A 14,375-nucleotide genomic window follows, 5' to 3' on the forward strand; every position below is an offset into this window, starting at 1 on the left:
ATCAAAAAAATTAAAGAGCTATGTTCGTAGACCACAATATCTATTCAGAACCAACAGATCTAATATTCACGGTTTAAGAGGGCAGTACCAAAAGTAATAATATTATTATGTATCTAAGAACCTGATGTAGGTGATACCGTGAAAGAAGGCCCGTTATCAACAGTGACTGCGTGATGAGTTGAGATAATAATATGTCTATGATGATGAGTAACCTCAAAAAAGTCAAAACAATTTTAACGACCCGAGGTTTTTTCTGTTTTCCAGGTAAACTGGGACAGCTTAAGGCCGGAAAATGAGCTATACGTGAGTGTAATTAATTGTTAACGCTCGCTCTGAAAAATACACAGCTTTTGCAAATGTTTGTAACGCTCAACATTTCCTGCTCCTAAATCGTATGGAAAATGCAAATCGTTTTAATTGTTTTGTATAAACGCAACTCACAGAGTACGTACTGCTTTTTAGGGATTTATAGTATTACATACTTATTCTGTGACTAATAAATTCTGCTGTACACAATCTCTTAAGTTAAATGACAGGTCTAAATCTAGTGCTATCCTTTCCTGCAGAGAGAATAATGAAAGGGTAACGCGTGCAAGCAAATCAATCTGGCTAGACCAATATTATTTTGTGTGGGAACGTGTGCGTGAAGAGATATTCTAGTGACTAGATTATTTGTTCCTGTAACGTTTACCGTAAGAGAAGTAACGTTAAACGTCCCCGTGTTGGTTGCAGTACTTCACGTCGCACCCGTACCAGTACTTCGCGGGGCCCACTCCGCCGATCATCCAGATGCCGATGGAGAGCGAGCACGCGTCCACGGCGGCGTCGCCCGACGAGGCCTACCAGCCGTACCCGCCTCCCAAGTAGACATAAGCCACGCTACAACAATTCATGCTGTACACGAGCCAAAAATCAAAGCAACTGTGACTTTTACGATGTTAATTTGTTTTAGATTTAATTTGCGGCCGTTACAGACTTCATCGAAAGCTACGGCCCATAGAGCTTTACGTTTAGTTGGCGCCCGTTGCCTCGACTGTTTATTTTCTCGATGGGCTCGTCTCCGATCCTCTTGGCTTTGCGCTGAACGTGTTTGCGTGCGCGTGATTCGCTGTGATGTTTTGATGAGGTCTTTTGACGGTTCGAGGAGAGGATTTGATGTATAGATTATAGCTGCAATTTTAAATGTGTTTTTACATTATAATTTTATTTTTTGTTTATGAAATTTTTAATGTAAGATTTTAGGCGCGGTTTTTAACATGTTGACACGATTATTTAAGATAGTTAGGTATTTATTTTAGCATAGTTTAATTTCAATGAATTTAAAAATTTATTTTTGAAAAGATTTTTATCACAAAATTATTATTTAAATTGCGGACTAAATAAATATATAAAATCGAACAAACGATGTGCAATCTGGATTATTCAAAACGTTGTTTAGTATATTGAAAGAGTAGAGAGTATAATATAATTTCTTTGTAACGAAAACATAATCTTCCTGGTTAAGATCGATTAGAGAAGGAAAGCAATATCTTCGCGGTTAGAGTAGAAATGTAGAGGAAATGGTCATATCATGTGGAAACAAATATATGTATATGCTACCAAATTGTAAAGTATGTGAACGACTTATGTGTAATGATAGGAAAGGTTTATCACAGTTTAGACGTCGTGCAAATAATGATTATGGCGAAGATTGAAAATCTTTCGTGAAATTTTGTATTTTTAAAATACAAGAGTTACCGTTGCATTATATGAACGGAACAGACAGCAAATAAAATATTTTAACCTTTCGATAAGACATTTAATAGTTGGAGTAGGTATTTTTGACCACCACGTGGGACTATGGTCGTGATTAATGTATGTATATGTTCAAAATGTGTTTGGCATGGTGCTTTAGTCGTTTTTATTTGGAAAATGATACTATACATATAAACTATACAGTATTATCTACATTATTCATTCATACTGGTGCAGTCTTCCAAGAACCGCAAGTACCTATTTTTAAAACACTTTATTAAATATTGTATCAGTTTAGAATTTCTGTTGGATATCACATCACACATTTTTTTCATGGACTACTCAGAGCGCAAACGAACTTCACAGCATCACAAACTTATCTCATCCTACCCGTTCTTGAGTATACATCGATAACACTGCTCGCCATCATTGTCACGTTTCTAACAAATCATTAAAAAAGCGGCTTAAAAATTTTGAATACTTGTTAATTTTGAAACATAATAATCGAAAACGTCGTTGCCAAACCCAACTACAGACTGAATTTATGTATACCGTAAACTTCCAGATAGTTATTTCTTGATCCATGTTTTGAGTCATAATAATTGCAAAGCAACCAGAGGAGCGCAATAGACGCGTCCGCCGTCCGACGCGTGACGCGTGCACAGCGCGTCGTGCGCGTCGCGCCCGCGTGCGACGGACGGCCGAGGACGCGAGCGACTGCGAGTCGCGAAGGCAACATTAGCAATAAGCAGTTGTAAAGTCTATTTATACATTTTACGAGTCTATACAAATTTTTGTACGTTAAACTCATATTCGAAATACGTGAATAATGATGTGATCCTTTTTTGAGAATCATGTACTGAATCAACCGTAGTTAGGCGGTCGGCACATTCCACTAGGAGACATCAAACAAAAATTCCACGATTGATTTCCACATTATGAAATGTAACGGATTCCAAATCCAAAGTATGAACGCCGTTTTGGTGTAAATGAGCACATTTTGTACCAGCGCGTAGGTTTTGGGTACACTTTATGACTTTATATAAAATTTGATATTTTTATATTAAATATATATAAATTATACATGGATATGTATACATGTATATACATTGTTGATGGGTACGAGTAAAAGCCTACTATATCGCAACTGTTTAATTCTATTTTGGCACGTCGAGAGTTTCATCAGAACCAAAGTATACTTAAATCACTAAAATCGCGTAAGACGTAGGGAAATATTTATACAATCCAGGGACTGAAGACTAGCTAAATGTTTGATATATTAACTGTATTTTAACTGACGATTAAGCGACAACTTCTTTGTTCAAAACCTGTGAGCCGACTTTATTAATAAATAAATCAATACAGGAACTGAATTAGATGAAGACAGGTTTTGAATGAACGACGTAGACATTGAACGAATTAGTAGATTTATTTTTGTTTCACATAAATTTTCAGGAATAGACTGAGATTTGAATAATCAACTAAGAAATAATAAAATAAGTTTTCTGAAACTAAGAAACAACAGCTTCTGAAATTAACAATCGTTAAAGTAAATCTTATTTCTTGTAGAGACGAACAGTGTAGGTATTATTAGTGGTTTCGATGGCAGAGTAAAAACAGCAAACAACTGGGCTGACAGTCTGCCCTTACGTTTACATTCAGGCTGTCGTTTTTATGTAGATGAACAATGCTACTCTACAGAATAGGCCTCGTTACAAAGGGTGATGAAAGTGAGATTTTTTACTAATGTAACTTTGCACTGAACGTATTTTAACTCCGTAGATCAGTTTTATAGTTTCTGATCGAGCCAAATGTTTCGAACTGATAAATACCGCCTTTAAATCTTGAACTTAAAAGACCCATTAAGTGCGATGTATTACCGATATCGCGTGGTAGGTACTTAGGTAAGTTAATCGATTGTCTAGTGTTCGAAGTACACCGTGGCTTCCTAAAAAGCAGTCTTCCGATAGATATTTCCGCTGTGCATTTAAATAGTCGAACCCAATGTTTAAATTCATTTGATTTTCTATATCTTCGTCCCTTATTGTGTTTTAAGTCAGAAAGATGGCTGTAAAATTTTCCCACCCATTTCGATGTCCTTTTTTCAAAGACTATATTAATTTCATTCCACAGTGCAGATTGATGTTCCCCAAATATAGTAAGGTAATGCAAATTAGAATCGCAGAGTTTAATTGAATCGTAGCGTAGTGTGGCGCGTCTGACGACTGACGACTGACGACTGACGAATCGTAGCTTGTGCGTGTAGCTGAAGAGCTATACACCGTCAGAAGCAAATGAATTATTTTTCAAATGCTTTCCTTCCATATTGAGCAATAAACTTGATTTGATGGTAGTGCCTTCAGCTTCGTTTAAAGCAATGAACAGAAACGATACAATATAGCAGTTGCATGTGCTTTACACGATATTTTTACAGGTAGTAAGAGGACTTACCGTTTTCATAAACGTAGTAGTAATGTTACACTGTGGTTTAAAGTATTTTATATTAACTGAAACGTAATAATGTGGCTGTCTAATCGTTGCATTTTTCACACATGATGTAAAGATTGAATCGGAAGGTAAAATCTTAGATGTTCCTAGTTACGCACTTCGACATTCTTGACATGTGTGATCAATATACGTTACAATGAGATTATTGAGGATTTGTTATATTGTATAGTGAGAGCTACTCAAACTAAAAGCACAAAAATGCATATTGAGGAACCAATTCCTAAATACCAAAACTGCGATACAATTGAAAAAATCATGTCGATGAATAGAAGTGTTAAGTTAATGTTTTTTTTAAAATAAGTCATTTAGTTTAAGAGAATGTTGATACGTTTTGCGACGGGGAAGACGAGCTGACGGAGCGAAGACGACTTGAAGGCTAGCTTTAGAGTTAGGCTTAACTATAGATAGGTTAGAATAGCAAAAAAAATGTTTCGACGCTAAGATAGATAGATTAGAGCCCTAGAATATTCCGGAGGGAGAGGCGCGCGGGCCGGCCGGCTCTAGGGTAGTTTCCTTTGTTAGTTTATTAAATAATTTAATTTGAATGGACTGAGGCCGAGGCGGGGCCGCGCGCCCTCTCGCCGTAGCGTAAGGACTAAGAGAATTAGTGAACACATTTCGGGATAAGTTTCAGTTGAAGAGTTTGCTTTCATCTCTTTTGTTACGTAGTTGACTAAGTGTAAAGAAAGAAAACTAAATGAAAAAAAACAGTCAGTGGGAAGTGTCGATACGAATGTATTTGTCCAATGTGTATTAAATATAGTGTGGTGTTCTACCCGGCAGACTAGTCTAGATAGTAGAATAGTTTAGATAAAAATTTAGTTAGGTAGCCTAGAATACGAAATGCAAAAAATAAAAACTTCATAAAATGTAAAAAAAAAGATGAAATTGTTGGTAAGAAAGAATATTTTTAAGGGACATGTTGCTTCGTTGTGTTATGGTGTGAGATTTGGCATAACTATGATAATAGTGTAAGGGCATTTCTCGCAGAGAAACACATAGAGGAAAGTTATGTATCTATTTTGTTACAAAGTGTTTGCAAGTTTCTATATTGTGCTATGAGCATTTTATGTGACGCGCATTATTTATAGTTATGCTGAATGGAGACTAAAATAATATATAAATAAAAACAAAATGGTACTAAGAAGCATGTTTTATTGTGACGAGTCATGTTCCTTTGCATTGAACATATTTTGTAAGAGCAAATGATTGAAATAAAACAAGCAAAACCAACGCGCGTGAATTATTTATGAATTTCCCCAACCCCAAGGCTCTAACACAACAAAAACCATGTAAGTATAAACTAAGGATTCGATCAGATAAATGCTAGGTCGAGTCAGGTGTTTGGAGACTCAGACATTCTACACTATTGCCTTCTACTAGGCAGACTTGACCCGTGATTTGCCAGGACCCAGAAGGATTTGCACAAATCTATTGTTGGTAGATATGTTACGTTAATTGTGAGTGATTAAGTAGAGTAAGGAGATTATCCATTTTAGGAGATTAGACATTTATCAAGCAAATATCAGTAACCGCATTAGACTCAAGTTTGCTCTTATGATCATAGGGTACCCCAGAAATTAATTTTGAAAGAAATTGGTCCACAATACTAGCTAAACCAGCAGAGGTGAAGGGACCTATAGGAGACGAATAGACACTTCCGCCTTTTGTACCTACATTTTAAGTTTTCTTTTTGTAACCTGTCATTTGTGTTATGTGGTGCAAAAAAGTATAATATACAGTGGTGGTCATATAATTAAGAACGATTTGTCTTTCTTTATCAATAACATGTTTTATGTAGCTCTGTGTTCCTTCTTAGAAGTAGTTAATTATGTTTTGACTTAGCCACATAAATCGGCAAACTGGATTACGAATAGGAGATATGAAATCGCCAAATATTTTTTAATAAAACTCATTTACTTCCAATAGTAACGAATTCAAACACAGATGTAGCTGGACAAATAATTAAGAACGAATATTAAACTGGTTTGAGAATTACTATAGATGAAACTTAAGTTAAATAGATTACATAAACATGAAAAATAATCCTTTTAAACTAAAATTGATGGTTAGTGGCATGTCCATAGTTTTAAATTACTGCCTTTCAGCGGCGAGGCATTAACTCTATCAATTTTTGACATTTTTCAAGAGAAATAGAGCTCCATTATTCCAAATAAACATCGTAATGCTCTTAAAATTGCTACACTGTCGTTTGATTACACTTTTCTTGGCTTCACACTAAATATTTTCAATTGAATTTAGATCTGGACGTTAGCTGGCTAGTCTAAGGCAGAAACTGACTGTGTTATGCAGAATTTCTCAACGGTGTAGGCTTCGAAATTCGGATCATTGTCGTTCTGGAATATCCAAATAGCTGAAAGCACTTCATCAGCATACGGTAACATTGTTTCTTCCAGTATGATTTTGTATTGAAATTGATCCATGCTTAGGTATCAGACTAACAAGTCCAACTCTATGCCCAGAAAAGCACCCCAAAATTTTCGTGTTTTCTTCGTCATGCTTTAATGTCAGTTTTGTGTACTTGGAGTCAAATGCTTTATTCGGAGGTCAACGTACGTATCATTTTCCATCTGAATTCACTCTGTTTATTTTTGTTTCATCAGAAAAAATAACATTTTTTCACTGTCTGACAGTCCAGGTTTTCATACGTCTTTGCAAATGTAAGACGGGCTTACCTATGACAACGTTTCAACATGGTTACCTTCCTTGTTTTCCTTCCATACAACTTCTTTTCTACCAAACGCCTTTGAATAGTGCGTGACGAGATCGCTGAAGGGTTGTTTTCACCAAAATATTCTTTTCTTAGCTCGCTAGATCCTTTGAGAAGATTTTGGAACGATATTCGTATCATCTCAACGAAATTTCTTTCTCAATTTAGGTACGCGCGGAATATTTGACGTCGTTTCATACGTGTTAAAATGCTTCATAGAATTGAAAACCATTGTTTTCGAGCATTGGAAATAATCAGCTATCTTTTTATGGGACTAATTCTTCTCAAAATGTTTTGTTATGACTTCATTTGTAGATTTATCACAAGTTTTACTTGTACCCATTATTTTTATAAAATAATCAAGTTTAATACTTTTACAGCATTAAATGGCGCCAAAAATTATACGAAAAGAGACTTAACCACTGAGGTTCTGTATTTAAACTTGAATAAAAAAATGAACAGTTCAGCGTTCTTAATTATATGACCAGCCAGTCAGTAGTAGCACAAGATTCAGATCTAATGTAATAAATGTATCTGGTAATTAATTAAATAATAATGTATATAAATGAATACACTAATAATATGGAAAAGTTTTGTGATACCAAGAGATATGAAAAATAATACATGCATTGAGTTATACTAGTCTATTAAAAAAATAATGATCTTTAAATAATCGTTCTTAATTATATGACCACAACTGTACATCACACTAATATTATAAAGGTGAAAGTTTGTGTGTGTGTGTGTGTGTGTGTATATGTTTGTTACTCCTTCACGCAAAAACTACTTGACAGATTTGGCTGAAATTTGGAATGGAGATAGATAATACCCTGGATTAGCACATGGGCTACTTTTTATCCCGGAAAGTTAAAGACTTCCTACGGGATTTCGAAAAACCTAAATTCACGCGGACAAAGTCGCGGGCATCAGCTAGTGCATACATACTAGACAGTCTTCAACCAGGCAGTGGTTGCAACTCAAAATCTGTGTGAAGGGAACTCATAGAGTGAGAGAATAGCCGTATCTCCCCAGCCCGGCTAGCATGGGCAATAGATAAAAATTATATCCCCCGATTATATCCACTGATGTCATAGAAATCAGTGGATAGAATCGGGGATATAATTTTTATCTACTGCCCATGCTAGCCGGGCAGAGGCGATAACGGTGACGAATTTTTATCATTTTACTAAAACGGATGGTGTAAATGAAATGTTCTCATTTTTTATTTAACTTTATTAGAAATTATTTTGACTATGTATACATCATAAACCTTACATTTCGCACACAGCAATACCCAGATTTCACACAACAGAATTAGTTATTCATCTTACTGTAATAAACCTAGTACATATTTACTACAAAATTTCGATATGGTTCCTATTTTTTATTTAATGTTTATTATTAGGTGACTGTTGCAATATTGGCCCACCTATCATTTACGATTATGTGCGTAATAATGTTACATTTTCAATTTGAAAAATGCAAATTTTAATATGTATTGCTTTTATAATAGCCTATAGCCTGCCTTACGCCTGTAGCCTTTAGTTTTTAAGTTAACGTAATTAATTAGCATCATTACATCATTATTCAAAAAGTGCAATTGAAACCCATTTTGAATAAATCCTTTGATTTGATCTGTTAATATTGTAGAATAAAACTATGAAAAATAATATGCCATGCTATATGTATAACAAATAGTGTGCTATGCTATCAAAGTATTGGGCCAACATTGGAATGAATAGAGGGTGTAACAAAAACGCTAGCTAAAACTTAGCGTTATTAATTATTACTACTTTAACGCAATCCAATGCCAATAATAATCATTTGCTTTATCTTGTAGTTTTATTGATTTAGTATTTTTCAAACCCGCATTGTATAGCGTGCAAAACTCAAGTCAATGCTCCACCTATGCGGCTGTGAATTCGAGTGGCCTATTGACGGAACGTTCGTTGATCTCTAGCGTCAGTCAGATGTTTTATTTGCAATGTACTATGAACTTTTCAATAAAAGGAGTTTTTTATTTAATTTTTTCGTGATGTTTTTTATGATATCTTATCAGTAATCATCAGTACTATCACCTGTCTTCGTTTTTTGCTAGCGTTTTAGTTACACCCTGTATTTACAGCCAACAAAGTAAATGTATTTAAAATATTAAAACTAACCATTTCACGCGTTGGCAGTAGCGTGCTTGGCTTTAAATATCCTCAGTGTGTTGTCGCAAGAGCCACTGACCAGCAGCGCGGGGTTCGTCCAGTCACAGCACAGCACTTTGTCTTCGTGGCCGCTTAAATCGTATAGCGGGGTTTTTGGACTACAAACAAAATACATCGAATTAGACAACTCCACTAACGTAAAGTAAATTATACTTTATGTGAGCATAGCTAAAGTATACTTTACTTTAAATTATTCAATTCAAAATGCTGATATATGAATTCGAAAATAGTTGCTTAATGACATATGTAATTGTATTTACGTAGGTACATCACTACCCACATTATAAAATGTGAGTGTGTCTATTGGTTTGTCCTTCAATCACGTTGCAAGGTAGGTATAGTTAAAGACCTGCAGAGTGAAGTGAAGGCTAATTTTTATCCTGGATAATCAAAGAGTGCGATTTTTAAGAATCGAAGTCAAGAATCTATCTATCTATTTAGAAAAATAAACAAAAGTATGCATTACCTTCTCGTCTCCCATAGCTTGACTTGTCCGTCATAGCCCGCTGAGAGAAACAGTGTATCTCTTGTTTTGGACCAACGCACAGACTGAACCCAACCGGTGTGTGACGTGTATGTTGTTTTCACGATACTGTCTGGAATTTCAAATATTACAAATATAAATGGATAGCTATAAAGGCAACAATATAATTTTTTTACATTTTATAAATATATGAAATAAAAAATTATAAACATAAAATTTATTTTATTACTCAGGAGGTTTTTGTTATTCAAAACAAAATTTAAATGAAAGAAAAACTAGCTCAGTCATTAAAAAAAAAAATTATGTTTTAAAGCACCTTTTAAATGGGAAAAGTAGAGTGAGATGAAATCCGTATCCATACCTTCTTAATACTATAAATGCCAAAATGTGTACTATCTGTTAATATTTTAACCTTGACCAAAAGGCTATTCAGAGATAGCTTGCATCACGGAAAATCAAAGAGCTCCCAAGGGATTTAAAAAACCTAAATCTGTGCACACCCAAATGCAAAATTTTTGATAGTTTTACAAAAAAAAAAATGGTAAATTTACGAACTAGCATATTACGCAATGATTTGAAAATCATTTCCCTTTGTCTGGGATTTTCAACCACAGAATCTAGTCTCTAAGCTTCTCTAAGTCTAAGTAAGTAAATGTGGTTTACCTGTCGATCTGGGATCGTAGAGTCGTACATGTTTATCAGCAGATGCTGTTATTAAGCTGTTACTCAATGGTGACCAGTCCACATCAAAAAATGCTTTGTTACCTGTAAACAACACAATTTCCTTAGAAGTCTAAATCCCAATATATGAATACTAGCCTATGCCCACGATTTCGTCAGCGTGGACAATGCAAATTTAAAAAAAAATCTTTTCTTAGCGGATGGCATGTCATAATAACTATCCGCATGCCAAACAAACCGATTCATCCAGTGGGTTGAGCTGTGTGTTGATGATCGATCAGCCAGTCAGTCAGTCACATTTTTCATTTTATATATTTAGGATTAATCTAGACTAATATTATTTGTCTGTCAGTCTACTAGCTTTTCCCTTTTTATCTCAGAAAACTCATGTTTTCTATGGGATATCCAATGCAGAAAAAGTCGCGAGCTAATATATTGTAAAGCTCAGAGCCGAAAATTAGATCGTTACCCGCAATCTCCTGTTTAAGACCGCCGAGTTCACAATCCCATATTTTGATCAAGTGGTCCCATCCACTAGACACTACTGTGTTATGATCCATCCACTGCACCCCTGACACGGCCTCTCTGTGACCTTTTAGGGTTGTTAAAGGTTCCTACAAATAAAAACAAATCAAAGTTATAACTTGAAAGTATTTTTACTTGCTAATATTATGCAAGCAACCCCACGTCTTAGTTAACATTGAAAGAGAATGAAACCGAATTTCTTAAATATTATATTGCATATTGACTTCTATCTTCACACTGTAAAGCACCAAACAACCCACCTGGGCTTTCGGGCGGGTGATCAGGCAGGCAGACAGACAGACAGACAACAAAGTGATCCTATAAGGGTTCCGTTTTTCTTTTTGAGGTACAGAACCCTAAAAACGGATCTTGGCTAGTTATTTAATCCTTAGTCTATGACTTCTTGTTGTAACTTCAGACTGGACTATTTGTTTTGTGAGTACTATACTGTTTTAAATAATATAAATGTATGTATATTATTGCAACTTACTCTAATGTTCCCTTGTTCAGGTTTACTTTTCTTTTTTACTGGCACATTATCTTCATCGGAAAGACCTAAAAGTAAATTATTCATAGTAAAATATGGATCTCGATTGATAAGAACTGCCCCCTGATTGTGTAAGAAAAATGTATTCATGGTTATCGTTATCGTCAAGAAATTCTGCCCTTTGATTGGCTGTGAAAAAAGGTAAACAGCGAATGAACCAATCAAAGGGCAGAATTTCTTGAGAACAATGATAACCATGAATACATTTTTCTTACGCAATCGGGGGGCTGATTTCTTTTCATGAATATTTTTCAAAAATACTGAGAAGATCCAGATGATGGAGATGGAAGGTGGGAACTCCTTAATGGCATAATAATATGACAGGATAGTAACATTTGCACTTATGTAAGTGCAAATGTTACTATCCTGTCTATTAATTATATATGTATATAATTTGTTTTCATAAATTACTTTAAATTCTTTTTAGTACATTAAAGAAAGCTTTGACTATGTAATTTGTTTTCTTTTTAACTTGTTATTATGTATAGATGACTCACTTGTGCTCCAAAGACAGACATTATTATCCCAGCTGCCAGTGGCAAAGCGGTTAGCATCGGCTGACACAGAGAGACACTCCACACCCTTATCATGGCCTCTGCATGTCACCACACAGTCTACAGAATTTCCCGACACATTCCAAACCCATAGCATCGCAGATTGGTCATGGGAACCACTACATTAAAGAAATCAAACAATATAATCACACTACAGCCTGCATCAAAATATTGTTTTTTTTTTTCAATAAGTAAATTCAACTATTTAGGAACTAGCTTATGCGCACGATTTTCTCCATGTGGACTACACAAATTTCAAACCCCTATTTTAACCCCTTAGGGCTCGAATTTTCAAAAATCCTTTCTTAGCAGATGTCTATGTCATAGTAGCTATCTGCATGCCAAATTTCAACCTTATCTGTGCTGTAGTTAGAGCTGTATGTTAATCAGTCAGTCAGTTTGTAAGGGGGATGATCACATTTTCAAGAAGTAGGTTTACATAGATAGAAAAAAAAAGAAACACTTGGAATTGAGAACCTCTTTCTTTTTGGTTTTGTTTAAAAAGTTAAGTATTAAGGTTGTAATAAGAAATAGTGATGTAAATTTTCAAAAAGCATTGCATACCTCACGAATACTGCTTGGTTGCCATTAAATGATACCCATGAAACAGCCTTAACAGGTGAAGTGTGTCCAGGTATTGCAAGTTTGTGTTGGCCCTTTGTGTTCCAAATATGAACACTGTTATCATAACTCCCAGATAGGATCCTAAAAACATTAATTAAAAATTATAGCTACTGAAAGTTGGAGTCACCAATGGAGTGGCCAACTTTCTACCCCACTCTGCAAATATCAGAAGTGTTCATGCAATCTGGCAACTTTCTGACAGTCTGTGGCATTTCTGCAGGGTTTAGAACAAAATGTATGAATAAAGTGATGTGTGATATTCTGATGTGCAACTGAATATTTTATGACAGAAATTTCTGATAATATCTGGCCTTAAGCTTAGTAAATATAAGATGCTAATTAAATAGTACCAAAATCAATAGTGCCTATTTTGTCCTACCTATAGTGATGTTAGACGAGTCATTTAATGATGATCAACATGCAATCACAAGTCTTAATCATCATGAGTCAGTGAGGAAATAGACTTTTACAGAGAGAGGATTGATTTTTTATTCTTCAGCAGTTGGGGGTTTTACTGGAAATCCTACTATCACCAAATAATTTAATGTTCTGGCATAAATGCAGCATAGACAAACTGAACATGAGTATATAAGATAATACTGCTGTATCCTTTCCTGATTAACATACATCCATGTTAGTCTGCATCATCAATATCCTTGGTGAAATCAGTGCTAGTTTGTTATAGAAATAAAAACTAACCAATTTCCATGTGTATGTACAGCGGACACCCAGTCATCGTGCATCAAGCAATCTTGAGGACTTGGTGCAGGGAATCTCTCCAAATATTCTATCTCTAGAGTATCTTCAGTCGACAAACCCTTCTCCTGCAAGTGTTCTGCGACTGTCGACACTAACAACTCTCCACATATTAGAAAATCAAATTCTACCGCCTTTTCTAAGGTCACGTTACTTTCCTTCAATAATGCATTTACTAACGTATTCAACTCTGCTGTCTGAATGTTACTTTGAATTGCATATGGACTATGAGAAACTGCATATCTGAAATACAATTAACATCAAAACATGAGTTACTTACTTCCAAAAAGCATGCCGAAATTATAAAATTGATACATACTGTTCTTGTTTGGTTATAAATCGAACTTGTAACTGTGCTTCGCCTGCTTCACTAGCCATATTTATGTGTAAAACAAGCTTTTTGATTTCTACTTAATCAAAATTATTCGTAAAATAGTTATTTTACTATACTGAAATAAAGAAAAATATGTATAACTAATAAACGTGCATTTGTTTTGGGTAGCAGGCCAAAGAGTATGTAATGTAATAACTTTTAGCAGACAAAGAGCACAAAGAGCAAATGGAGCAAAGAGTATGTAATCAGGCAGTTCTGTTCTGGGGGGGGAGGAGGGGGGCGTTTCTTTTTTTTTATAGTTGAACAAAGAATACCAGCAATTATAATCTACCCAATTTTAGGGAATATGATGAAAATGTCAATGTTGAAAATCGAGTAAGTTTTATCTAATTTTAAGTGAATGAGAAATTGCGAAAGCCGCCACCGTTTCCAACTAAGGGGAAAAATAATAAAAACCATTGAGAGGTCATAGACTTGCAAACCTATCATGTTTACCTGCTCAAATACTATACTTACCTGGTGCTAAATAGAGCTTTAAGATGCAGACATAGTTATGTTGTATTTATTGTCAGGATATATCGTGATGTTATGTAAAAGGAATAGCTCCATTCTTTTAAAAAAAGCAGAGAGATTCAGATTTTTACTTATCAACACCACATACAAGGGGGCAGCGGGACACTTCAA

General features: G+C 35.0%; 2 protein-coding genes across 11 annotated transcripts in view; one reads left to right on the forward strand and one right to left on the reverse strand.

Annotated features, from left to right (window-relative positions):
• The window catches only part of LOC123872499 (protein alan shepard), a 211,759-nt gene extending 206,284 nt beyond the window's left edge, over positions 1-5,475 (forward strand). For 5 of the 8 annotated variants that reach the window (XM_045916808.1, XM_045916811.1, XM_045916809.1 and 2 more), the window contains 2 exons: positions 265-303; positions 733-5,475. In XM_045916808.1, coding sequence (XP_045772764.1) covers positions 265-303; positions 733-867 — 174 coding nt within the window. In that variant the 3' untranslated portion in view covers positions 868-5,475. The remainder of the gene's footprint in view (positions 1-264; positions 304-732) is intronic. The other 3 variants (XM_045916812.1, XM_045916814.1, XM_045916815.1) reach the window with 1 other exon arrangement.
• LOC123872503 (ribosome biogenesis protein WDR12 homolog) overlaps positions 1-13,882 on the reverse strand; it is a 32,904-nt gene extending 19,022 nt beyond the window's left edge. The window contains exons 1-10 of one of the 3 annotated variants that reach the window (XM_045916823.1): positions 13,677-13,882; positions 13,301-13,600; positions 12,542-12,682; positions 11,921-12,096; positions 11,367-11,431; positions 10,821-10,965; positions 10,334-10,435; positions 9,653-9,782; positions 9,092-9,284; positions 8,199-8,714 (exon numbers count right to left, since the gene is read on the reverse strand). In XM_045916823.1, the coding sequence (XP_045772779.1) occupies positions 9,140-9,284; positions 9,653-9,782; positions 10,334-10,435; positions 10,821-10,965; positions 11,367-11,431; positions 11,921-12,096; positions 12,542-12,682; positions 13,301-13,600; positions 13,677-13,735 (1,263 nt within the window). In that variant the 5' untranslated portion in view covers positions 13,736-13,882 and the 3' untranslated portion in view covers positions 8,199-8,714; positions 9,092-9,139. Of the gene's footprint in view, positions 1-8,198; positions 9,285-9,652; positions 9,783-10,333; positions 10,436-10,820; positions 10,966-11,366; positions 11,432-11,920; positions 12,097-12,541; positions 12,683-13,300; positions 13,601-13,676 lie in introns of those variants that run through there. The other 2 variants (XM_045916822.1, XM_045916820.1) reach the window with 2 other exon arrangements.
• Between the last annotated feature and the right edge of the window lie 493 nt (positions 13,883-14,375).

The sequence above is a fragment of the Maniola jurtina genome, chromosome 15, assembly GCF_905333055.1.
Source record: "Maniola jurtina chromosome 15, ilManJurt1.1, whole genome shotgun sequence".
NCBI classification, from domain to species: Eukaryota; Metazoa; Arthropoda; class Insecta; order Lepidoptera; family Nymphalidae; genus Maniola; species Maniola jurtina.